This window comes from Suncus etruscus, chromosome 11, assembly GCF_024139225.1.
Source record: "Suncus etruscus isolate mSunEtr1 chromosome 11, mSunEtr1.pri.cur, whole genome shotgun sequence".
Lineage (NCBI taxonomy): Eukaryota > Metazoa > Chordata > Mammalia > Eulipotyphla > Soricidae > Suncus > Suncus etruscus.
In genome coordinates this window covers 61,023,817-61,048,405 of record NC_064858.1, presented here as the reverse complement: position 1 = coordinate 61,048,405, position 24,589 = coordinate 61,023,817, and the positions used below count along the sequence as shown (strand labels likewise).

General features: G+C 45.0%; 1 protein-coding gene across 1 annotated transcript in view; it reads right to left on the bottom strand.

The window, feature by feature from the left end:
• HCFC2 (host cell factor C2) overlaps positions 1-24,381 on the bottom strand; it is a 64,437-nt gene extending 40,056 nt beyond the window's left edge. Inside the window, exons 1-7 of the mRNA XM_049783152.1 lie at positions 24,213-24,381; positions 22,133-22,281; positions 18,385-18,545; positions 12,179-12,387; positions 11,172-11,256; positions 2,360-2,466; positions 2,069-2,257 (exon numbers count right to left, since the gene is read on the bottom strand). Of these exons, the coding sequence (XP_049639109.1) occupies positions 2,069-2,257; positions 2,360-2,466; positions 11,172-11,256; positions 12,179-12,387; positions 18,385-18,545; positions 22,133-22,281; positions 24,213-24,375 (1,063 nt within the window). The 5' untranslated portion in view covers positions 24,376-24,381. The remainder of the gene's footprint in view (positions 1-2,068; positions 2,258-2,359; positions 2,467-11,171; positions 11,257-12,178; positions 12,388-18,384; positions 18,546-22,132; positions 22,282-24,212) is intronic.
• Between the last annotated feature and the right edge of the window lie 208 nt (positions 24,382-24,589).

Here is a 24,589-nt window from a genome sequence, read left to right as displayed (position 1 = left end):
CCAGCTCAGAGCCCCTATTTTATTTTATTTTTTTTTTTTATTTTTTTGGTTTTTTGGGCCACACCCGGTGACGCTCAGGGGTTACTCCTGGCTTGGGGGACCATATGGGACACCGGGGGATCGAACCGCGGTCCGTCCTAGGCTAGCACAGGCAAGGCAGGCACCTTACCTCTAGCGCCACCGCCCGGCCCAGAGCCCCTATTTTAACGATTCACTTTTGCTGCAATATTTCTGCACAAAAATGGTCTCATAATCTGGATTATATCTCACTGTCTTCTCATTCTTCCCCAATTCTGACTGTGAAGCAATCACCTTTTCCCTTAGACCCAACTTACTACCTCATTACTCTTTCCTACTGTCCTAAGCGGCTTACCAGAACCTAAACTTTTTTCTTTTGCTTTTTGGGCCACACCATGTGACACTCAGGCATTACTCTTGGCTATGCACTCAGAAATTGTTTCTGTCTCGGGAGACTGTATGGGATGCCGGGGGATAGAACCAAGATCTGTCCTGCGTCAGCTGCGTGCAAGGCAAAATGTCCTACTGCTAGGCTATCACTCTGTTCCCCAGACTCTAAACTTTTGATGCTTTGATCAGTGTCCCATTATCCCATGTCCCCTGCCCTCACAATGTCTTGTACTTTAAATTCTTCAATAATAAAGAACTTTGGGGCCAGAGAGATAGCACAGTGGTAGGGCATTTGCTTTGCAAGCAGCTGACCCAAGAACAACAGTGGTTCGAATCCCGGCATACCATATGGTCCCCCGGGCCTGCCAGGTATGATTTCTGAGCAGAGAGCCAGGAGTAACACTTAAGTGCCACCAAGTGTGGCCCAAACACAAACAAACAAAAACAAAATAAAAGAATTTTATCACTTTTATCATTGCAGCATTCTCAAAATTTTAAAAATTCCTGTTTGGGGGCCAGAGCAATGACACAGCGGTAGGAAATTTGCCTTGCATGCAGCTGACCCAGAACTGACCATGGTTCGATCCCCCGGTGTCCCATATAGTCCCTCAAGATAGGAACAATTTCTCAGCACAGAGCCAGTAGTAACCCCTAAGCATCACCCAAAATCCAAAAAACAAAACTCCTATTTAAATATTCATCAAAGGCTGGGAGATGGATCAAAGAGCTATATGGAGCATGTACTCTGCATACTGAAGCCCCTGCAGTTCAATCTTCAGCACCACATGGCTTGGCGAGTAACAAAGCCAGGAATAGAACCTGAACACTGCAGGTACAGCACAACCTCAATTCATTGACAAAGGATTGAGGAGTCTGAACAACAACAATATGGGAAGGGCACTTGCTAAATGGCACTCTACTTGCTAAAGGGCACTCTGCTAAATGCAGAGCCAGAATTAACATCTGAGTATCACCAAGAGGGAGGGAGGGAGGGAGAAGGGATGTCACTAGCAATATTAACACTGATTAAGGGGGTTTTGACTGGGTCATTCCATTGTAAAGCTATTTTCCCTTTCTCAGGAGAAGTGACTCTTTTTAGGGAGTCATTAAAGCCAAACAAGATTCAAGGAGAGGGGAACTAATAGCCCCACTGTAGTAGTATCTACATATATTATTTGTTCCATTCACTTTAATTATGGGAAAGAAAGGCTGTGGCATTTACAGTCTCCGAAGATAAAAATTATTCAATTGGGGTCGGAGCGATAGGACAGAGGGAGGGAGCTTGCTTTGCATGTGGTCAACCAGGGCAAGATCCTTGGCATCCCATATAGTTCCCCAAGCAACCCCAGTATTTCCAGAGTGCAGAGCCAGGAGTACTAACCCCTGAGCATCAACCAGGTATAACCCTCCAAAGAATCAAGTATTTACCTAACTAAAGGAAAAATGATTTTTTGTTTTTCAGGTCATACCTGGTGGCGCTCAGGGGTTACTCCTGGCTCTGTGCTCAGAAATCACTCCGGGCAGGCACTGGGGACCATATGGGATGCTGGGATTTGAACCACCGTCCATATTATGTCAGCTGCATTCAAGACAAATGCCCTACCAGCTGTGCTATCTCTCTGGCCCCCCAAAATGATATTTTTTAAATACTCTTACCTACCAGTATCAAGATACCAAAGATCCTTGCAGCACACTTGACTATTTAATGCTTTTTTGTAGCCATCTCTCCCACTCCAAAAATACAGTCGAGTGCCAATAGCAACAGCACAATGCCCAGCTCTTGGTCTTGGCCTTGAATTTTTTTTATCTTCCTGAGAATCTGATACTAGGGTGGTCCATTCTGCTGTATCTAAAAAGATATGAATATTCATGACTAATATTTTCTTCTTAAACAAAATAACGAAATAATTGTATTAATTAACTTAATATCAATAACTCTTCAAAGACTTACCCAGATTTAGGTAAGAAAATGAGCTGGTACATCTCCATTCACAATCATGGGATGAAGTCTCATTATTTTCCCCTTTATGTGGAACCCATCCACCAAAAATGTACATCCTGAAACATAAAGTAGCCAATATTTTTCCCTAGAGGTTTAATTAAAATAAATTGAAATGCTGGGGCTAGAGCAATAGCACAGTGGTAGGGTGTTTGCCTTGCATGTGGCAATACGGGACAGACCCGGGTTCAATCCTCAACTTCCCATATGGTCCCCCAAGCCTGCCAGTAGCGACACCAAAACAAACAAATATTAAATGCTAAGAATAAATTTTTGTATTTATTTATTTATTTTGGTTTTTGGGTCACACCTGGCAGCTCTCAGGGGTTACTCCTGGCTCGGGGGACCATATATGGGATGCTGGGATTTGAACCACTGTCCTTCTGCATGTAAGGCAAATGCCCTACCTCCATGCTATCTTTCCAGCCCTGGAATTGCTTATTTGCTGTCTCAAAACTTCAGGACTATTTATTCACTGATCACTAGGAAGATAATGGAAATAAGATAATAAATAATAAAAAATAAATAAGATAATAAAGCCTAAACAGTAATACAGAAGGGTCAACCCACAGACTCTGACTTTAATCATACCACTGAGAGATATAACAATCATTTCAAATTGACCCTCACTGATCTAAGTTTTGATAACTCCATTTGGCTTTGTGTTACAACAAACAATATGAAATAAATTTGTTTGTTGGGCAGGCTGGGGTGGTGGGTGGAAAACTGGGTACATTAGAGAAGCGAAAGTCACACTACTGGTGGTTTTGGTGTTTGATCTTTTAATGCCTAAAATGACTGTATTAGGAACAGCTTGATAAATCATGGTATTATAATAAAAAATTGAGATTGCGAGACTGCTGGACCCCTTAAGCTCAGCAGACATTTTGGGGCTTTCTCGAACTTGCTTCAACCTGGGAACTTTGACTTCTCTGGCATTCATCCCCTGACAGCTTGCCTCCGCTGAGGTGAATGTTTCTGGGCTGGAGTTGCGGATAAAGCTGACTGCTGGGCCCCTTAGGCTCGGCAGACATTTTGGGGCCTCCCCCAGCTTGCTTCAACCTGGGAACTTTGAACTTCTCTGGCATTAATCCCCTGAGGGCGTGCCTCGCTGAGGTGTGTCTTTCCAGCTGGAGTTGTGGATAAGACAGACTCTGCTGGGCACCTTAAGCTCGGCAGACATTTTGGGGCTTCCCCGGGCTTGCTTCAACCTGGGAACTCTGATCATCTCTGGCATTCATCCCAACGGCTTGCCTTGGCTGAGGTGAGAGTTGCGGATAAAGCTGACTCTGCTGGCCCCCTTAAGCCCACCTATAAGGGGTAAAAGCATAGGAGCGCTGCCGCTCCACTTCGCTTAGCGACTGCACACTCCACATAGCCAATGAATACCACCACAACATGTAGAAAAACCCACAGCATAAGCGTGACAATGGGAAAACTACACAGACCAACTTCAGCCACAGAGAATGAAGATGGAAACTCTGATTACCCAACAATGGCCAACCACCTAAGCAATCTTTCAGAAATGGAGTTTAGAGAAGAAATATGGAGGTTGGGGCCGGGCGGTGGCGCTAAAGGTAAGGTGCCTGCCTTGCCTGCGCTAGCCTCGGACGGACCGCGGTTCGATCCCCCGGCGTCCCATATGGTCCCCCAAGCCAGGAGCGACTTCTGAGCACATAGCCAGGAGTAACCCCTGAGCGTCACCGGGTGTGGCCCAAAAACCAAAAAAAAAAAAAAAAAAAAAAAAAGAAATGAGTTTTTGGGGCCGGGCGGTGGCGCTAAAGGTAAGGTGCCTGCCTTGCCTGCGCTAGTCTTGGACGGACCGCAGTTCGATCCCCCGGTGTCCCATATGGTCCCCCAAGCCAGGAGCAACTTCTGAGCACATAGCCAGGAGTAACCCCTGAGCCTTACCGGGTGTGGCCCAAAAACCAAAAAAAAAAAAAAAAAAAAAGGACTTGAAATTTTGGGCCGGGCGGTGGCGCTGGAGGTAAGGTGCCTGCCTTGCCTGCGCTAGCCTAGGACGGACCGCGGTTCGATCCCCCGGCATCCCATATGGTCCCCCAAGAAGCCAGGAGCAACTTCTGAGCGCATAGCCAGGAGTAACCCCTGAGCGTCACAGGGTGTGGCCCAAAAACCAAAAAAAAAAAAAAAAAAAAGAAATATGGAGGTTGCTCACAGAACTCAAAGAAAGTATAAATCAGAACACTAATAAAAATCAACACACTATGAAGATAGAAATCAGAAAACTCCAAACTGAAATATCAGGTCAAATAACAGGTCTGAAAAACTCAGTAGACGAATTGAAGAACATAATGGATGAGCTTTCCAACAGGTTAAAAGCTGCTGAGGATAGAATTAGTGTGCTGGAAGATGAGATGCATAACAACTTTACACAGCACAAGAGACTGGAAAAAAGCCTTAAATCAAAGGATAAGACAATGGAAAAGTTATTCAAAGAATATGAGCAGATGAAAATAGAAGTCTTTGATAAGCTCAACAGAAACAACTTTAGAATCATTGGAGTCACAGAAACCCAAGAAGAAAATCTCCAGGAAGAATCAATAGTCAAGAACATCATCACAGGGCCCAGAGAGATGGCACAGTGGCGTTTGCCTTGCAAGCAGCCAATCCAGGACCAAAGGTGGTTGGTTCGAATCCCCGTGTCCCATATGGTCCCCCGTGCCTGCCAGGAGCTATTTCTGAGCAGACAGCCAGGAGTAACCCCTGAGCACCGCGGGGTGTGACCCAAAATGTAAAAAAAAAAAAAACCATCACAGAGAAACTACCAGAGCTAAAGAAAACATGTGACCAAATCCTGCATGCCCGAAGAGTACCAGCTAAAAAAGACCCCAGGAGAAACACCCCAAGACACATCCTAGTCACAATGATGAATCCCACAGATAGAGATAGAATACTGCAAGCAGCAAGATCGAAAAGGGAAATTACATTCCAGGGAGCATCCTTGAAATTTACAGCAGACCTGTCACCAGAAACACTCAAGGCCAGAAGGCAGTGGTGGGATATAGTGACAAAACTCAATGAAATAAATGCTTCGCCAAGAATACTGCACCCAGCAAAACTCACTTTCAAGTTTGAAGGAAGTATACATGGCTTCACAGATAAACAACAGCTCAAAAACTTTACAGACTCAAAACCAGCCTTAAAAGAAAAACTGAGGGGCCGGAGAGATAGCATGGAGGTAAAGCATTTGCCTTGCATGCAGAAGGTCGGTGGTTCAAATCCTGGCATCCCATATGGTCCCCAGAGCCTGCCAGGAGTGATTTCTGAGCGTAGAGCCAGGAGTGGCCCCTGAGCGCTGCTGGGTGTGACCCCAAAACCAAAAACCAAAAAAAAAAAAAAAAAAGAAAAACTGAAAGATCTATTCTAAAGAGAACAAAAAACACCAAACTTCTACACAAAGATGGCAATAAATCCCATGACAATTATTTCTCTCAATGTCAATGGACTAAATGCACCCATTAAGAGGCACAGAGTGGCAAAATGGATCAAAAAACTGAAGACAACCTTCTGCTGCCTATAAGAAACACACCTGAATAGTCAGAATAAACATAGACTCAAAATCAAAGGATGGAGGAAAATCATTCAAGCAAACAACACCCTTAAAAAAGCAGGGGTGGCCATACTAATATCAGACGACACAAACTTTATACTCAGAAAAGTTGTAAGGGACAAAGATGGATATTATGTACTAATCAAGGGATATGTACAGCAGGATGAAATCACTCTCCTAAACATATATGCACCCAATGAGGGACCAGCAAAGTATTTAATACAATTGTTGACAAATCTGAAGAAGGATATCAATAATAACACAATAATTGTGGGAGACTTCAACACAGGCTTGTCAACACTTGATAGGTCAACCAAATGGAAACCCAACAAAAATATACTAGACCTGAAAAGAGAAATGGAAGAAAGAGGCCTAATAGATATATATAGGACACTCCATCCTCAGAAACCTGGATACACATTCTTTTCCAACGTACATGGGTCATTCTCCAGGATAGACCACGTACTGGCACATAAAACTTACCTCCATAAAAATCAAAAAGATAGAAATCTTGCAGGCTATCTTTGCTGACAAGGCTCTGAAGTTAGATGTGAACTACAAAGGGACACAGAAGAAAAAATTTAACACCTGGAAATTAAACAGCCTACTACTGGACAACCAGTGGGTCCGAGATGAAATCAAAGAAGAAATCAAAAATTTCCTGGAAACAAACGACAATGAAAACACAAACTATCAGAACCTATGGCATACAGCAAAAGCGGTACTGAGAGGAAAATTTATAGCTTTGCAAGCACACATCAGGAAGGAAGAAGGAGCATACATGAATAGCTTATGACGCAGCTTATAGAATTAGAAAATGATCAACAAAAGAAACTAAAAATAGGGAGACAGAAGGAAATAACAAAGCTGAGAGCAGAAATCAATGAAATGGAAACCCAAAAAACAATCCGAAAGATCAACAAAAGCAGAAGTTGGTTCTTTGAAAAAATAAACAAGATTGATAGACCATTGGCAAAACTCACAAAGCACAAGAGAGAGAAACTTGATAATGCATATTAGAAATGAAAAGGGGGAGGATCACTACAGATACTGAAGAGATTCAAAGGGTATTCAGAGACTACTTTGAGAAACTCTATGCCACTAAATATGAGAACCTGGACAATGGGGCCGGAGAGATAGCATGGAGGTAAGGCGTTTGCCTTTCATGCAGGAGGTCATCGGTTCGAATCCCGGCGCCCCATATGGTCCCCCGTGCCTGCCAGGAGCAATTTCTGAGCCTGGAGCCAGGAATAACCCCTGAGCACTGCCGGGTGTGACCCAAAAACCACAAAAAAAAAAAAAAAGAACCTGGACGAAATGGATAAATCTTTGAACTCATATAACCTTTCACGGTTGAATAAAGAAGATGTAGCATATCTAAACACCCCCTTCACTATTGAGGAAATTAAAACTGTAATCAAAAATTTGCCCAAAAACAAAAAGTCCAGGCCCTGATGGATTCACGAATGAGTTCTTTCAAACCTTTCAAGAGGAACTACTACCAATCCTGGCCAGGCTCTTTTATGAAATTGAAAAAATAGGAACACTTCCAAATAGCTTTTATGAAGCCAACATCACCTTAATACCAAAACCAGATAGAGATGCTGCCAAAAAAGAAAATTACAGACCAATATCCCTGATGAACACAGATGCAAAGATCCTCAACAAAATCCTGGTGAACAGGATCCAGTGCCTCATCAAGATCATTCACTTTGATCAAGTAGGTTTCATCCCAGGAATGCAAGGCTGGTTTAACATCCGTAAATCTATCAACATAATACACAACATCAACAACAAGAAAAATAAAAATCACATGGTCATATCAATAGATGCAGAAAAAGCATTTAATAAGGTTCCACACCCATTCTTGATGAAAACTCTCAGCAAGATAGGAATAAAAGGAACCTTTCTCAATATAGTTAAAGCCATCTACCAGAAGCCAGTGGCAAATATTATCCTCAATGGAGAAAAACTAAAATCCTTCCCTCTAAATTCTGGTACAAGACAAGACTGTCCTCTTTCACTACTCCTATTCAACATAGTACTGGAATTACTGGCTATAGCGATTAGGCAAGAAAAAGATATCAAGGGAATCCAGATAGAAAAGGAAGAAGTCAAGCATTCACTCTTTGCAGATAACATGATACTCTACTTAGAAAACCCTAAAGACTCTACCAAAACACTTCGAGAAATAACAGATTCATATAGCAAAGTGGCAGGCTACAAAATTAACACACAAAACTCAATGGCCTTTTTATACACTAATAATGATAGGGAAGAAATGGACATTAAGAGAACAATCCCATTCACATCAGTGCCACACAAACTCAAAAATCTTGGAGTCAACCTGACTAAAGATGTGAAGGATCTATACAAAGAAAACTATAAAACACTGCTCCAAGAAATAAGAAAGGACATACGGAAATGGAAACACATACCTTGCTCATAGATTGGCAGGATCAACATCATTAAAATGGCAATACTTCCAAAAGCATTGTACGGATTTAAAGTGATTTCTCTAAAGATACCCATGACATTCTTCAAAGAAGTGGATCAAACACTTCTGAAATTCATTTGGAACAATAAACACCCTTAAATAGCTAAAGCACTCCTTGGGAAAAGGAATATGGGAGGCATTACTTTCCCCAATTTTTTTTTTTTTTTTTTTTGGTTTTTCGGGCCACACCCGTTTGATGCTCAGGGGTTATTCCTGGCTATGCGCTCAGAAATTGCCCCTGGCTTGGGGGGACCATATGGGATGCCGGGGGATCGAACTGTGGTCCTTTCCTTAGCTAGCGCTTGCAAGGCAGACACCTTGCCTCTAGCGCCACCTCACCAGCCCCTACTTTCCCCAATTTTAAGCTGTATTACAAAGCAATAGTTATCAAAACAGCATGGTATTGGAATAAAGACAGACCCTCATATCAGTGGAATAGGCTTGAGTACTCAGAGAAGGTTCCTCAGACATATAACCACCTGGTTTTTTGATAAAGGAGCAAGAAATTCTAAATGGAGCAAGGAAAGCCTCTTCAGCAAATGGTGTTGGCACAACTGGTTAGCCACTTGCAAAAAAGCAAACTCAGACCCCCAGCTAACACCATGTACGCAGGTAAAATCCAAATGGATTAAAGACCTTGATATCAGATCTGAAACTATAAGGTATATAGAACAACATGTAGGTGAAACACTCCAGGACATTGAGACTAAAGGCATATTTAAGGAGGAGACAGCACTTTCCAAACAAGTGGAAGCAGAGATAAACAGATGGGACTATATTAAGCTGAGAAGCTTCTGCATCTCAAAAAAAATAGTGCCCAGAATGCAAAGGCCACCCACTGAGTGGGAGAAATTATTCACCCAATACTCATCAGATAAAGGACTAATATCCAAAATTTACAAGGTACTGATAGAACTATTCAAGAAAAAATCAACTAACCCCATCAAAAAATGGGGAGAAGAAATGAACAGACACTGAAAAAGAAGAAAGGCAAATGGCCAAAAGGCACATGAAAAGATGTTCAACATCACTAATCGTCAGGGAGATGCAAATCAAAACTACTATGAGGTACCACCTCACGCCACTGAGATTGGCACACATCACAAAAAAGGAAAACAAGCAGTGCTGGCGGGGATGTGGAGAGAAAGGAATTCTTTTTCACTGCTGGTGGGAATGCTGTCTAGTACAACCTTTATGGAAAGCGATATGGAGATTCCTCCAAAAACTGGAAACTGAGCTTCCATATGATCCAGCTATACCACTCCTAGGAATATACCCGAGGAACACAAAAATACAATACAAAAATCCCTTCCTTACACCTATATTCATTGCAGCACTATTTACAATAGCCAGACTCTGGAAACAACCAAGATGCCCTTCAACAGATGAGTGGCTAAAGAAACTGTGGTACATATACACAATGGAATACTATGCAGCCGTCAGGAGAGATGAAGTCATAAAATTTTCCTACACATGGATGTACATGGAATCTATTATGCTGAGTGAAGTAAGTCAGAGGGAGAGAGAAAGACGCAGAATGGTTTCACTCATCTATGGGCTTTAAGAAAAATGAAAGACATTTTTAACAGTATCTCAGAGACAAGAGAGATGAGGGCTGGTAGGTGCAGCTCATGACATGAAGCTCACCACATAGAGTGATGAGTGAAGTTGGAGAGATGACTACACTGAAAACTATCATAACAATGTGAATGAATGAGGGAAGTAGAAAGCCTGTCTCGAGTACAGGTATGGGGGGGTGGGGAGGAGGGAGATCTGGGAAATTGGTGGTGGGAATGTTGCACTGGTGAAGGGGGGTGTTCTTTACATGACTGTAATCATACAACTATAATCATATTTGTAATCACGGTGTTTAAATAAAGATAATTATAAAAAAATTGAAATTGCAAAAAATAATTAGTAATAAACTAATTTTATTGTCTTTTTTTTATCTTGTTTTAAAAGTATGTTTATATTTTAGTTTTAGGGCCATGCTTTTAGCAGTGTTCTGGCTCTGTGCTTTGGGATCAATTTTGGCCAGAATGCTTTGGGGGAGCAAACACACTTCATTCAAACCTAGTTGTCTGGTACAAGTCCAACCCATGTACTATCTCTCCGTCCCCAATGTTAATAATTTTGGACTAGAATGAAAGTACAGTGTGTAAGAGCACTTGCAGACAACCAGGTTCCATCCCTCGTATCCCTAGCATCTCATATAATCCCCAGAGCAATGCTAGTTAGTAATTTCTGAGTGCAGAATCAGGAATAATTCCTGAGCATCGCTGAATGTGCCCCCCCCAAAAAAAAAAAAACAAAGAAGACAAGAGTTTATAATTTTATGAAGTTATATGGAATCAAAATGTTCTGACAAGTTGAAGTCAGGGCTATTTCAAGGTCAGGGAATAGCTAAAAACACTAGAGCACATACTTCGCATATGGGAGACTCTGTTCAGTCCCTAGCACCAATCACATGGTCCCCCAAGATGACTGGGTGGGTATGGCACCAAGGTCAGCTACATGCAAGGCAAGTGCCTTAAACCCTGTACTACTTCTCTGGCCCAGGCCAATTACTTTAGCTCCAATAAGGATAATCAAACACTGAGTTCTATAACCTACTTCTAAAAACTGTTAGTATCATTCTTCTGTTGATATACTTATTTTTTTCTTAAAAAGAAAAAGACTACAGAGAAATTCCTTACTTATTTCCAATCACACTGGCTGTGTGAAGGCTTCGTGGAAGCGGCACTGTCCCTTTGGTTTCTGGTTTTGACCAGGACATAGTTTCTAAAAATAAAAGTAAGTACATGAACAGCTTGAACTAGTAACAGCAAATCACCTCAACTAAGAAAAAGCTGGAAATTATAGAAGCTTATAAAAATGACACCAGAATCTTGTAAAACAGTTTTCTTTTAAGATCAGTGTTCCTAGCTGATATCCATCGCCAATCACAAATACATGCTTACATTTACACGTTGCTATTTGTGAAAGGGAGTGGTATTTAGGGTTGCCATCAACTTTGAAGGCCAGAAAATGATTTTGACATTGTAAGAGCATGTTGTGTCAAAGGCAAAATAGTCAAGCCATGAGCTGGATTGATAGCCCAAAGGCAAACAGCACGTTTGCCTTGAACGCAACTGACCCAGGAAGGACCGGGATTCAATTCCCGGCATTCCACATAGTCCCCGAGCCTACCAGGAGTGATTCCTGAGCTCAGAGCCAGAAGTAACCCCTGAGTGCTGCTGGGTGTGGCCCAAAAGCAAGCAAACAAACAAACATATAGTCAAGCCATTCAATCATTCCTAAGATCCCTTCAAAGAGCTACTACAGGGTTTTTTTTACTAACCAGCAGCAACATTGATTGCTTCGTCTTCTAACCATATAAATGTAAGCAGGTCCATCTAGGACACTTTCCAGGGCAAAAGGGAATAAGTATGTATGAAAGCACACACCAAGATAAAGTAAAGCAAACCAGAACATACGGGGAACTGATGTTGAGGGAGCATGGAAGATTTACTATCATAAATCAAATGTGTCCAATGTGGTTCAACCATTCACCTTCTGCTATGCTGCCACTGGGGCTCGCTACAGGTGCTGTTTATAAATCTAGTACAACTCAATAGTCAATCAGAAATATTTTTCGAGGTGAGTTTTCATATGTCATTATCAGCCTTAGCCAATTCCTGGGCCTGACCCAAATTCAACTTACCTATGTCAAGCTGCCAAAGATCATCTAGGCGAGCACCACACATTCCACCAAAGACATACATTTTAGGGCGTCCAGAATCTTTTTTGCAATATATAATAGCTGTGTGGGATTCTCTTGGAGAAGGCACAATCCCTTTCATCACTGGAATATTCCAACCAACAACACCAGAACCATGCTGTAGTTCCAACTCATAAAAATCATTTAAATATCTAGGAAAGCAAAAGTTTTAAATAAAAGTTTAAATTAGGGGCCAGAGAGATAGCATGAAAGTACAGTGTTTGCCTTGCATGCAGAAGGTCAGTGGTTCAAATCCCAGCATCCCATATAGTCCCCGAGCCTGCCAGGAGTGATTTCTGAGCATAGAGCCAGAATCAACCCTTAAGCACCACCGGGTGTGACCCCCCAAAAGTTAAATAAATAAAAAACGTTTAAATTAAAAAAAATTTTTTTTTTTTGGTTTTTGGGCCACACTCGGTGTCTCAGGGGTTACTACTGGCTCTGCACTCAGAAATCACTCCTGGCAGACTGGGGAAGGGGGACCATGTGGATGACGAGAATAGAACCAGGGTCAGTCCCAGGTTGGCCATGTGCAAGGCAAACACCCTACCACTGTCCAAATTAAAAATTAAAATGTTAATATAGAGCTGAAGTGATAGTACAGCAGTAGGGTGTTTGCCTTGCACACTGCTGAGCTGGGACAGACCTAGGTTCTATCTGCGGCATTCCAGATGGTCCCCCGAGCCTGCCAGGAGCGATTTCTGAACACAAAGCCAGGAGTAACCCATATGGGATGCTGGAATTCGAATCGGGGTCTGCCCTGTGTTGCCCAAATGCAAGGTAAATACCTTACTGCTGTGCTAACCCCTCAAAGACCTTTTCTTTGAAAAGTCACATACTACAGAAAGATTAAGAGAGGTCCTCATCCATATTTATTGAATTTTAGTATATACTGATGCTTTTCAGGAGAACATAAGAGACTTTAAAAAAAATCTACCATTCTTTAGCTAACACTTTTGTTCATAACAAAAGTGGTAGTTTCAAAATATAGCTGCAGGAACCAGAGCAATAGTATACCAAGTAAGAAACTTGCCTTGCATGTGGCCAACCCAGTTTTAATACCTGGCATCCCATATGTTCCCCTGAGTTCATGAGGAGTGATTCCTGAATGCAGAGTCAGTAGTAACCCCTAAACACTGCTGGATGTGTCCCAAAACCCAAACCAAACAAACAAAAAATTATAAAAAGACAAAAAGATAGCTGCCAATTTTTATACTCTACTTCTTCCCTTGATTTTGGATAGACTTGTGACTAACAGAATATGGAGAAAAAGACATGATGTGACTTTTGAAAAAGGTGAAAAGGTAGCAAAACAGAATTTGTAGCATGCTTTTTTTTTCCCCCAGATTTTTGGGCCACACCCAGCGGCGCTCAGGGGTTACTCTTGGCTCTGAGCTCAGAAATTACTCCTGGTTGGGGCCGGAGAGATAACATGAAGGTAGAACGTTTGCCTTGCAAGCAGAAAGACAGTGGTTTGAATCTCGGCAACTCATATAGTCCCCTGAGAGCATAGAGCCAGGAGTAACCCCTGAGCACTGCTGGGTGTTACCCAAAAACCAAAAAAAAAAAAATGCTTCTGGCAGGCTCCGGGGACCACATAGGATACTGGGAATATAACCGGGGTCCATCAAGGGTTGGCCTACCACCGTGCTCTCTCTAGCACTGTAGCATGCTTCTATTATGCATAGATGGACTTCTGTAAAGAGCCTGGGGCTGGGGCTCTGACAATTTGCCAACTAAAGTCACTGAACCAAGTGCCAAACAAAGTTAATGACCTAAAACAGCAAACACTTTATTAGGCTAGTAGGGGTCTCAAACTCGGCCCTCCATACAACATTTAGTGGCCCTGCCCTAGAGGAATCTTTTTTTTTTGTTTTGTTTTGTTTTAGTTGTTTGGGTCACACCCCCCAATGTTCAAGGCTTACTACTGACTTTGCACTCACGGATCACACCGACTTTGCCTCCTGAGGCCCCCAGGTAAATTGTGTTTGAGACCCCTAGCTAGTGCATCTATCCATAAGCAACTAAAAGGGTAGAGCATTGATGGCTGAATCCATAAATGAAAGACTCCAATGTTTATTCCCTTGTCTGAGCCTCACCAGTGATAAAAGAAAGACTTCTCTGGGATTGTTAGCCTAATACACCAAAATAAGATTTCTCCAGATAGAGGTCCTGGGGCAGCTGGATTCATATGGCCATTCATGATTTCAACAGCAGTGTCCTACAATGAAGCTGAAGCTGTATTGACTTCCTATATTCTGCCTCACAGATTACGTAATGTCTTTTTCACCATACCCTGTTAGTCAAACTATGCCCACAACTAAGGGGAGGTGACACAGACCCCATCAGGCTAGCCCATTTACATGAATACTAAAAATATGATGGAGGGGCTGGTCCAATGACAGTGGTTTATCAGAACTTATTAATGTTAGTATCACAAAAGTTGGTATATAACCCCTCCACTGCTCAATTTGATTGGCTTTAAAAAAAATATGATGGAGGAGGAAGCTGGAGAGATAGTACAGTGGACAGGGATTTGCATACAACCAACCCAAGTTCAATACCCAGCATCCCCCTGAGTACCATCAGGAGTGATTTCTGAGTACAGAGAAGGAGTAAACTCTGAGTGTAAGCCAGGAGTTGCCCCTGAAAACTACTGTATATGCCCCAATAAGAAATAAATAAGGGGCCAGAGAGATAGCATGGTTTTAGGGTGTTTGCCTTGCATGCAGAAGAACAGTGGTTCAAATTCCGGCATCCCATATGGTCCCCTGAGCCTGCCAGAAGCAATTTCTGAGTGTGGAGCCAGGAGTAATCCCTGAGCACTGCTGGGTGTGACCCCTCCCCCCCAAAAAAAGAAGTAAATAAGCTGGAGAGATAGCACAGCAGTAGGGCATTTGCCTTACATGCAGCCGACCTGAGACAGATCCGGGTTTTATTCCCACCATCCCATATGGTACCCCAACCCTGCCAGGAGTGATTTCCAAGTGCAGAGCTAGGAATAATCTCTGAGTGCCGACAGGTGTGGCCCAAAAACAAAACAAAACAACAAGAACAAAAAGAAGTAAATAAAATAATCATGTGAAGGGCTGGAGCAACAGTACAGCAGGTAAGTTGCTTGCTTTGCATGTGAGTGATCTGGGTTCAATCCCTGGTACCAATTATTGTCCCTCAAGCACACCAGGAGTGATTCTTGAGTACAGAGCCAGTAGTAAGCTAGGAGTAATCCAGGAGCACTGTCGGGTGTGGCCCACCAAAAAATAAATTAATTAAATAAATACAGCAGGCATGTGTTACTTTTTTTTTTTTTTGGTTTTTGGGCCACACCCGGCGGTGCTCAGGGGTTACTCCTGGCTGTCTGCTCACAAATAGCTCCTGGCAGGCACGGGGGACCATATGGGACACAGGGATTCGAACCAACCACCTTTGGTCCTGGATCAGCTGCTTGCAAGGCAAACACCGCTGTGCTATCTCTCCGGGGCCCATGTGTTACTTTTTTTTTTTTTTTTTTTTGGTTTTTGGGCCACACCCGGTAACGCTCAGGGTTACTCCTGGCTATGTGCTCAGGAGTTGCTCCTGGCTTGGGGGACCATATGGGACACCGGGGGATCGAACCGCGGTCCGTCCAAGGCTAGCGCAGGCAAGGCAGGCACCTTACCTTTAGCGCCACCGCCCGGCCCCGCATGTGTTACATTTTGCTATCATTTACCACCTAAATAAAATACTTGATGGCTCAATATATAAAAAAAAAAAATATTGCTGGGGTCGGACCTAGGACAGACCTCGGTTTAATCCCAGGCATCCCACATGGTCCCCAAAGCCAAGAGAGATTTTTGAGCACCTAGCCAAAAGTAACCCCTGAGCGTCACCAGGTGTGGCCCAAAAGGCAAAAAAAAAAAAATTATATATATATATTGCTAAGGGACAAAGCAATAGCACAGCAATAGAGCATTTGCCTTGTATACAGCCAACCCTGGATGAACACAGGCTTGATTACCGGCATCTCATATGGTCCCCTGAAACTGCCAAGAATGACTTTTGAACGCAGAGTCAAGAATAACCCTCGGGTTCATATCCCGGACGAGCCCCCCCCCCCAAAAAAAAGAATAACCCTGGGGGCCGGGAGAGATAGCACAGTGGCGTTTGCCTTGCAAGCTGCCGATCCAGGACCAAAGGTGGTTGGTTCGAATCCCAGTGTCCCATATGGTCCCCCGTGCCTGTCAGGAGCTATTTCTGAGCAGACAGCCAGGAGTAACCCCTGAGCACTGACGGGTGTGGCCCAAAAACCAAAAACCAAAAAAAAAGAATAACCCAAGTGCTGCCGGTTATGACCCAAAAACCAAAAAAAAAATTGTTAAAAGAAGTACTACTATCGGGGCCAGTGAGGTGGCGCTAGAAGGTGTCTGCCTTGCAAGTGCTAGCCAAGGAAGGACTGCGGTTCGATCCCCCCGGCGTCCCATATAGTCCCCCCAAGCCAGGGGAAATTTCTGAGCTCTTAGCCAGGAGTAACCCCTGAGCATCAAACAGGTGTGCCCCCCCCCAAAAAACAAAAACAAACAAAAAAAGAAGTACTATCAATGGTAATTACATATGATAAAGTTAAATAACAAGAAATGTTAAGAATTTAAAAAACTTTTAAAAATGAATTTACTCACAACAGTTTTAGGTTTAAGTGTAAAAAAATAAAAGCTAATAAAGGTGGGGGCCAATGGGGCCGGGCGGTGGCGCTAAAGGTAAGGTGCCTGTCTTGCCTGCGCTAGCCTTGGACGGACCGCGGTTCGATCCCCTGGCGTCCCATATGGTCCCCCAAGCCAGGAGTAACTTCTGAGCACATAGCCAGGAGTAACCCCTGAGCGTTACTGGGTGTGGCCCAAAAACCAAAAAAAAAAAAAAAAAAAAAAGGTGGGGGCCAAAAAGATAGCATAGCAGTAGGGCATTTGCTTTGCATTCAGCCAACCTGGGATGGACCCAGGTTCGATTCCTGGCATCCTATATGGTCCCCCAGCCTGGCAGGAGAGCAGAGCCAGGAGTAACTCCTGAGTGCAGCTGGCTGTGACCCAACCGCCCCCCTCAAAAAAAAAAAAGCTCAATTAAGGTCTAAGAAATTGAATGCTTCTGGCCTCCGGTTTCCTCTTTGATTCTGGAGACCAGTTCTTGCCAGGTATGGGGTTTGGGGAGGCCCCATACCGGAGCCCTTCTCCCTGGCCTGGGGTGTGCTGGGAGGTTTGGCAGACCCCCAGTCATCCTTGTCTTTTTCCCCTGACTCCAGGCCTTCCCTGGGTGCCAGCTCAGATGGCCAGAAGTGGGTTCAGGTGGACTCTTAGTGGTCCTCAGGCTTCCTACACTAATGGAAATGCACTTTGGGAGGAGGGCGGGCCGTTTTAGTACTGCTTTATGTTGGGATAGTCACTGGAATTTTTTTCTCCTTGTTTTCTTATTGATAGTATTGTATGCATATATTTTATATATCCATAACATCCATCTTGTATTGTGACCTTGATACTGCCCTACAAATCTCATTTCTAATATTTTACTGCCTCAGTCCCAACCCTTATTTCCCCCTATCTTCTCAGTAGATGCAGCTCATGACATGAAGCTCACCACATAGAGTGATGAGTGCAGTTAAGGAAATAACTACACTGAAAACTATCATAACAATGTGAATGAATGAGGGAAAAAGAAAGCCTGTCGCGAGTACAGGTGTGGGTGGGTTGGGGAGTAGATAGATCTGGGAAATTAGTAGTGGGAATCCTGCACTGGTGAAGGGGGGTGTTCTTTACATGACTGTAATCATACAACTACAATTGTATTTGTAATCACGGTGTTTAAATAAAGATAATTTATAAAAAAAAAAAAAAAAGAAATTGAATGCTCTTAATCTAAACCAGTACTTCCCAAAGTGGGTGATACATGACATCATCCCCTAACCTCACCCCCCAACCCACGAAGCAAATGATCCAGGGACAGTAATAGACTTAGTTGTGAGGGGGGATATGCTATTATTTGTTTGCTTTAAACATCCATTTTTGTAGGCAATGGGAAGGGGAAAGGAGGTGCTGCCTTTTCTGAAAAGGAGGCATAGCCAAATTAGTTTAGGAGCTCAGCTCAACCCAGAAAATGAGCATTTGGTCTGAAAAAGAGTCACATACCTGGGAACATTGTTGTTTGAGTCTTCACTTTCATTTGCAAGTCCACCAAACAAAAAACATTTGTTACCATATAAAGAGAAGCTATGTCCAAGCCGAGGACAAGGAGGCAAGCCAGAAGCTGGGGGGTGGGGCTTCACTTTTTTCCATAACCAACGACTTGCCTAAAAAATGAGGGGCATAAACACATACAATCATAATTCCCATACTGTCAATGGTGTAAAACCAGGCCAATATGGGGTCAGAGAGAGAGAGAGAGAGTACAACTGGCAGGGAGCCTGCCTTGCACATGACTGGGGTTCAATACCCAGCACTGCATAATGGTCCCCTTAGCTCACCAGGAGTGAACTCAGAATTCAGGAGTACCAGGAGTAAACACTGAGCTTGGCTAGATGGGCCCAAACTAACAACAAAAAAATGCAGTCAGGTCTTCTATACATAGAGATTTTCACAATAGCAAACTAAGTTTACAATAACATTAACTGTACTGAAATATTTTACAAATGAAAAATTCAGCACTGTATATAGCTTTATTTTTTTTTTTTTTGTCATGATTTTTGGATCAGACCCACCCAGGCTCAGGCTTTGCACTCAGGTATCACTCTTGGCAGGTTCAGAGGACCGTATGGGATGCCGGGGATCATAAGCAGGTTGGCTGCATGCAAGGCAAATGCCCAACTTGCTATGATTTTGCTCTGGCCCAGTATTGTATATAGCTGTAAAAGTAAATTTAACTTATGTTACCTAGCTTTCTGACATCAACTCATTAATAGCATATACTTTAACCTTTAATATAAACCTAATAATAATTCAACAAATCAAACTCAGATGGGTACTTCCTTATCTAAACTATATAGATAGATAGATAGATAGATAGATATATGTTATATATATATATAGTGTTTGTTTATGTTTTGGGGCCACAACTGGTGATGCTCAGGGATTACTCCTGGCTATGCACTCAGAAATCGCTTCTGGCCTGGGGGACCATATGGGACGCTGAGGGATCAAACCAAGGCAAATGCCCTATCACTGTGCTATAGCTCCAGCCCCTCTAAACTATATTTGAATGAGTTACTTATAAACAGATATAAACCCCATATGCCAATTAACAAATGTCCACATAATTAAAGACTTGGGAAAATGGGAGTTTAGGAAGAAAGTCAGGGGCCGGGAAGGTGGCGCTAGAGGTAAGGTGTCTGCCTTACAAGCGCTAGCGTAGGACGGACTGCGGTTCGATCCCCCGGCGTCCCATATGGTCTCCCCAAGCCAGGGGCGATTTCTGAGCTCACAGCCAGGAGTAACCCCTGAGCGTCAAACGGGTGTGGCCCAAAAACCAAAAAAAAAAAAAAAAGAAGAAAGTCAGCAAAGGCTGCCACAGAGGCCTCTGAGTTTGGGTTTCCGAGAGTCAGATTTAGATAGTATGTAGACAGGGCCCTGGAGCAATAGCACAGCGGATAGGATGTTTGCTTTGCACATGGCCAACCTGGAACATGGACACGGGTTCAATTCCCCGGCATCCCACATGGTCCCGAGCCTGGCAGGGGCAATTTCTGAGTGCAGAGCCGGGAGTAATGCCTGAGCATTGCCGGTGTGTCCCCAAGAGAAGGAAGGAAGGAAGGGAGGAAGGAAGGAAGGAAGGAAGGAAGGAAGGAAGGAAGGAAGGAAGGAAGGAAGGAAGGAAGGAAGGAAGGAAGGAAGGGAGGGAGGGAGGAAGGGAGGGAGAAAGGGAGGAAGGAAGGAAGGAAGGAAGGAAGGAAGGAAGGAAGGAAGGAAGGAAGGAAGGAAGGAAGGAAGGAAGGAAGGAAGGAAGGAAGGAAGGAAGGAAGGGAGGGAAGGAGGGAGGGAGAAAGGGAGGAAGGAAGGAAGGAAGGGAGGAAGGAAGGAAGGAAGGAAGGAAGGAAGGAAGGAAGGAAGGAAGGAAGGAAGGAAGGAAGGAAGGAAGGAAGGAAGGAAGGAAGGAAGGAAGGAAGGAAGGAAGGAAGGAAGGAACTATACAAAGGAACTTTGTATAGGTTTTGTTTGGGAGCCACACCTTATAGTTTTCAGGGCATCATGCAGTTCCAGGATGGGCCTCCTACACTCATGAGCTCTAGTCCCATTACTACTCATTTCTATATGTCATTCCAAGAAGAAAAACTGATTATTAATGTGAAGGTAACAATTCCTATAACTAAAGCGGACATTTTCAAAGCACATTCTAGGCAGGAACTTGCTAGGAACATAAATACTCAGACCCTGGGCTGGAGAGACAGTACAGTGGGGAGAGCACTTGCCTTGCTGATGAATGACCAGGGTTCTACCCCTGAAATTACATAAGATACCCCCAAGTATTGCCAGGAGTGATCCCTGAGTGCACCCTGAGCACTGCTGAGTGTGGCCCAAAACAAACCCTCCAAAACCCATATATCAAGCCCCCATTGTAGGGAACACTGCAGCAGGCAGGCACCTGAGGCAGGGTTAGCTCACAACCACTGCACAGTAGACAGAAGTTGAATTACTGCTCAAAAACAGGAATTCTTTTCACCTGAGAAAATTGTATGTGATCTCACGTATATAGGTCTATAAACTAGGTATAAAAAACATTTACTTATGATAATAAATTTTGTTTTAAAACATTTTTAAAATATGTGACCCTGTATTGGGTGTTGACTCAGAATTAATAGGCTTGGGGACAGAGTGACAGCGCGTAGAGCCTTTCATGAAGCTGACCCAGGTTCAATTCTGGGCATGCCATATAGTCCCCTGAGCCTGCCAGGAATAATTTCTGAATGAAATGTCAGAAGTAACCTGAATGCTGCTGCTTTTGGTATGGCCTAAAAACCAAAAACAATAAATGATAGGCTTGAGGCCCAGAGAGATAGCACAGCAGCGTTTGCCTTGCAAGCAGCTGATCCAGGAGCAAAGGTGGTTGGTTCGAATCCCGGTGTCCCATATGGTCCCCGGTGCCTGCCAGGAGCTATTTCTGAGCAGACAGCCAGGAGTAACTCCTGAGCACTGCCGGGTGTGGCCCAAAAACAAAAACAAACAAAAAATGATAGGCTCGAGAGCCAGAGCAATAGCAGTGGGATAGCCTGAGCCATCTGTCCTACATAGTCCTTACTGCCCCACCTACAGGTGGTCTCTGTACTCAATAAAAATGGCAGCTCTGTCAGGCAGCTTGTTGGAGAAGACTGCCAGATGATACTGTTTCACCTTCAGCCTGGTTTGGATTATTTCATGTGTGACCCTGATTCAGACTCCATCTGGAGTTGGAGATACAGCGTGTGGGGTGATTTTACAGGTCACACACACTCTGTGGTGCTCAGGGTTTAGGGACCATTCCTGGTGGAGTTTAGGGAACTATTTGTGATATCAGGGATTGAATCTGGGGTTGGGCATGTACAAGACAAGTGCCCTAATTGCTGTATGCCTCTGTCCCCAGTAGTAGACACACTTAAACACTGGTCTTTGAAGCTACAAAATGAATTACCTGAAATCTCTCAGAGTTAGAAATACTATTATTAGAATTTCAAATAGAGGGCCCGGAGAGATAGCACAGCTGCGTTTCCCTTGCAAGCAGCCAATCCAGGACCAAAGGTGGTTGGTTCGAATCTCGGTGTCCCATATGGTCCCCCGTGCTTGCCAGGAGCTGTTTCTGAGCAGACAGCCAGGAGTGACCCCTGAGCACTGCTGGGTGTGGCCCAAAAACAAAAAAAAAAAAAAAAAAAGAATTTCAAATAGAGAATAAAAATGCAGTGTACTTACTTACCTGTAATTCATATAGCTCATTGCTGTATCTACCATATTCAACCATTCCTCCAAATACCAATATTCTGGTACCATCACAGACGAATCCATGGGCAGCACAGCCAGGAGGGATGTCTCCTCTAACAGCTGGGAGGAACCATTGATTTGTGACTGGTTGCCAAAATAAAAATAAGATCAGATATTAAACAAGTATCACAGACTATGAATGAATGTGTATTTATTTGTATCATGTATCTCAGCAACTCTCAACTAGTGATGTCTCTGACCACTCAGCGGTAAACTAAAATTTTCATTTGTCCCACTAGAAAAAGGAATGCTAGTGACATACCGACTGTCAAACGTCTCACAGTAAAAACTCAGCTGCTGTAAAATCCAGATCCAGTTAATTCAATTATCTTTTGTTGCTGCTTGTTTTGTTTTGGAGGCACACCAGTTATGCTCAGGCATAACTCCTGGCTCTGTACTCAGGAATTACTGCTGATAGTGTTCTAGGGACCAAATGAGGCATTGGATATCAAAACTCAAGTAAGCCCCAGGAAAGGCAAACATCCTACCTGCTGTACTATCTCTCTGGCCTCTATCACTCAATTCTCATGAGAACCTTGCTTGCTGAGTATCTATTTTCACAAACTAAAGAGCTGGCCTCTGAGAATGGCTTAAGAACTTTAAGTCTGATGGGGGCTGGTGTGGTGGCGCTAGAGGTAAGGTGTCTGCCTTGCCAGCGCTAGCCTAGGAGGGACAACGGTTCAATCCCCCGGCATCCCATATGGTCCCCGAAGCCAGGAGCGACTTCTGAGCGCATAGCCAGGAGTAACCCCTGAGCGTCACCGGGTGTGGCCCAAAAAGCCCCCCCCAAAAAAAGAACTTTAAGTCTGCACCCATGCAACAGGTAGTACCAAATTCAAGCCAATGCTAACTTATTTTAGGAAGTTTTTTTTTTCCAAACAACCTTTATCACCCCGTACGCTGAGGGTTACTGCTGGGAATTGGGGAGACCCATGGAGAATGGAACCCAAGGCTCCCACATCAGCTCAAGTCCTCTGAGCATATCCTCCACAGTTTAAAAAAAAAAAAACTTCACTTGAAAGTGGAGGTACCAGGAGGTGGAGAAGGGGAGAAAACTAATTTCCCTTCTTCACTATTTTGTGTTTATTTGTTGGTTTCTGGGTCCTACCTGGCGTTCCTCAAAGTTGAATCCTATCTTTGGCTAAGGTAGCTCCTGGCAGGGTTCTGGAACCCTATGGGGAACAGGAGATTGAACCAGTGCAGAAGACATGTGCCTACCCGCTCGCTGTCCTATCTAGTTTAGACCCAGCTGTTTTAGACTACCTAGTCACTACTCTGGCCGTGTTGTCCGGTCAAAAGAAAAGTTGCGACCATAAGAGGGACTCAAAATCCAGCAACTAGTTCCCAGCAATGTGGGAACAGGCTGCTCGTGTGCACGTGGGAAAGATGATAGAGGCGCCTCCCGACCTCGGGCTCGGGCAGGCGGACAGTCCTCTTTGTGGGCGCGGGGCACCGAAACACACACACGCGAGCATGCACACGCTCACGTCCTGGGCAGGGTCCGTCCCGCGCCACCGACCCGCTGCGGGTGCCAGTGTGCGGCGCCGCGCCGCCTCCTCGGCTTTTCCTTTCCCTCCTCCAGCCCTGGGGTTCCGGACGCGGGCACTGGCCGGGAAGGACCGGAGCCGCTTGGCCGTGGGCTCGGCGCCGGGTGCGACAGGGACGGGCCTGGGAGCCCGAGGGGCGCGGCGCGGAGGGGCCAGGCGGGGGCGAACGGCGAACGGCCCGGCCCAGGCTCCCCGCGGGGCTGGGGCGGAGGGAAGGGCCGGCGTCCGGGACCGTTTGCCGGCGGGGCGGGGCGACGCGCTCGGGCTCGGGCTCGGGTCCGCCCCGCCGACTCCGGCTCCGGGAAAGGAGCCGCCTGCGGCCGAGTCGCGCTCCCGCCGGCCCTCGCCCTCGGCCGTGGCCGGGCCGTGACAGCTGTCAGGCCGCCGCCGCCGCCGCCTCGCCCGCTCGCTCCCCTCCCCCTGCGCGCCCGCAGGCGCGGCCGAGGAGCCGCCGGGCCCCGCGCTCACCCGTGTTGTAGACGTGCAGCTCGTCCGCGATGCCCTCGTTGCCCCCGCCGAAGATGATCATCAGCTCCCGGATGGCCACGGCGCGGTGTCCGTGCCGCGCGCGGGGCACCGGCCCCGTGAAGGAGGAAACCCGCCTCCAGTGGAGGAGGCTGGGAGCCGCCATCTTCCAACCCCCGCCCCTCCGCCCACAATGCACCGCGCCGCTCGGGGGCGGGAGGGGCGGCGCGCGCGGGCCACGTGACGGGCGGGGCGGGGCGGCCGCGGGCCGGTGCCTGGGTTTCGCTGGCTCGCTCGCTCGCTCGCACGCTCGCTGCCGTGCCCGGTAGACGGCGACGTGGCTGCCTGCCCGGCGCCCGGGCGCCCCGCCTCGAGGGCGC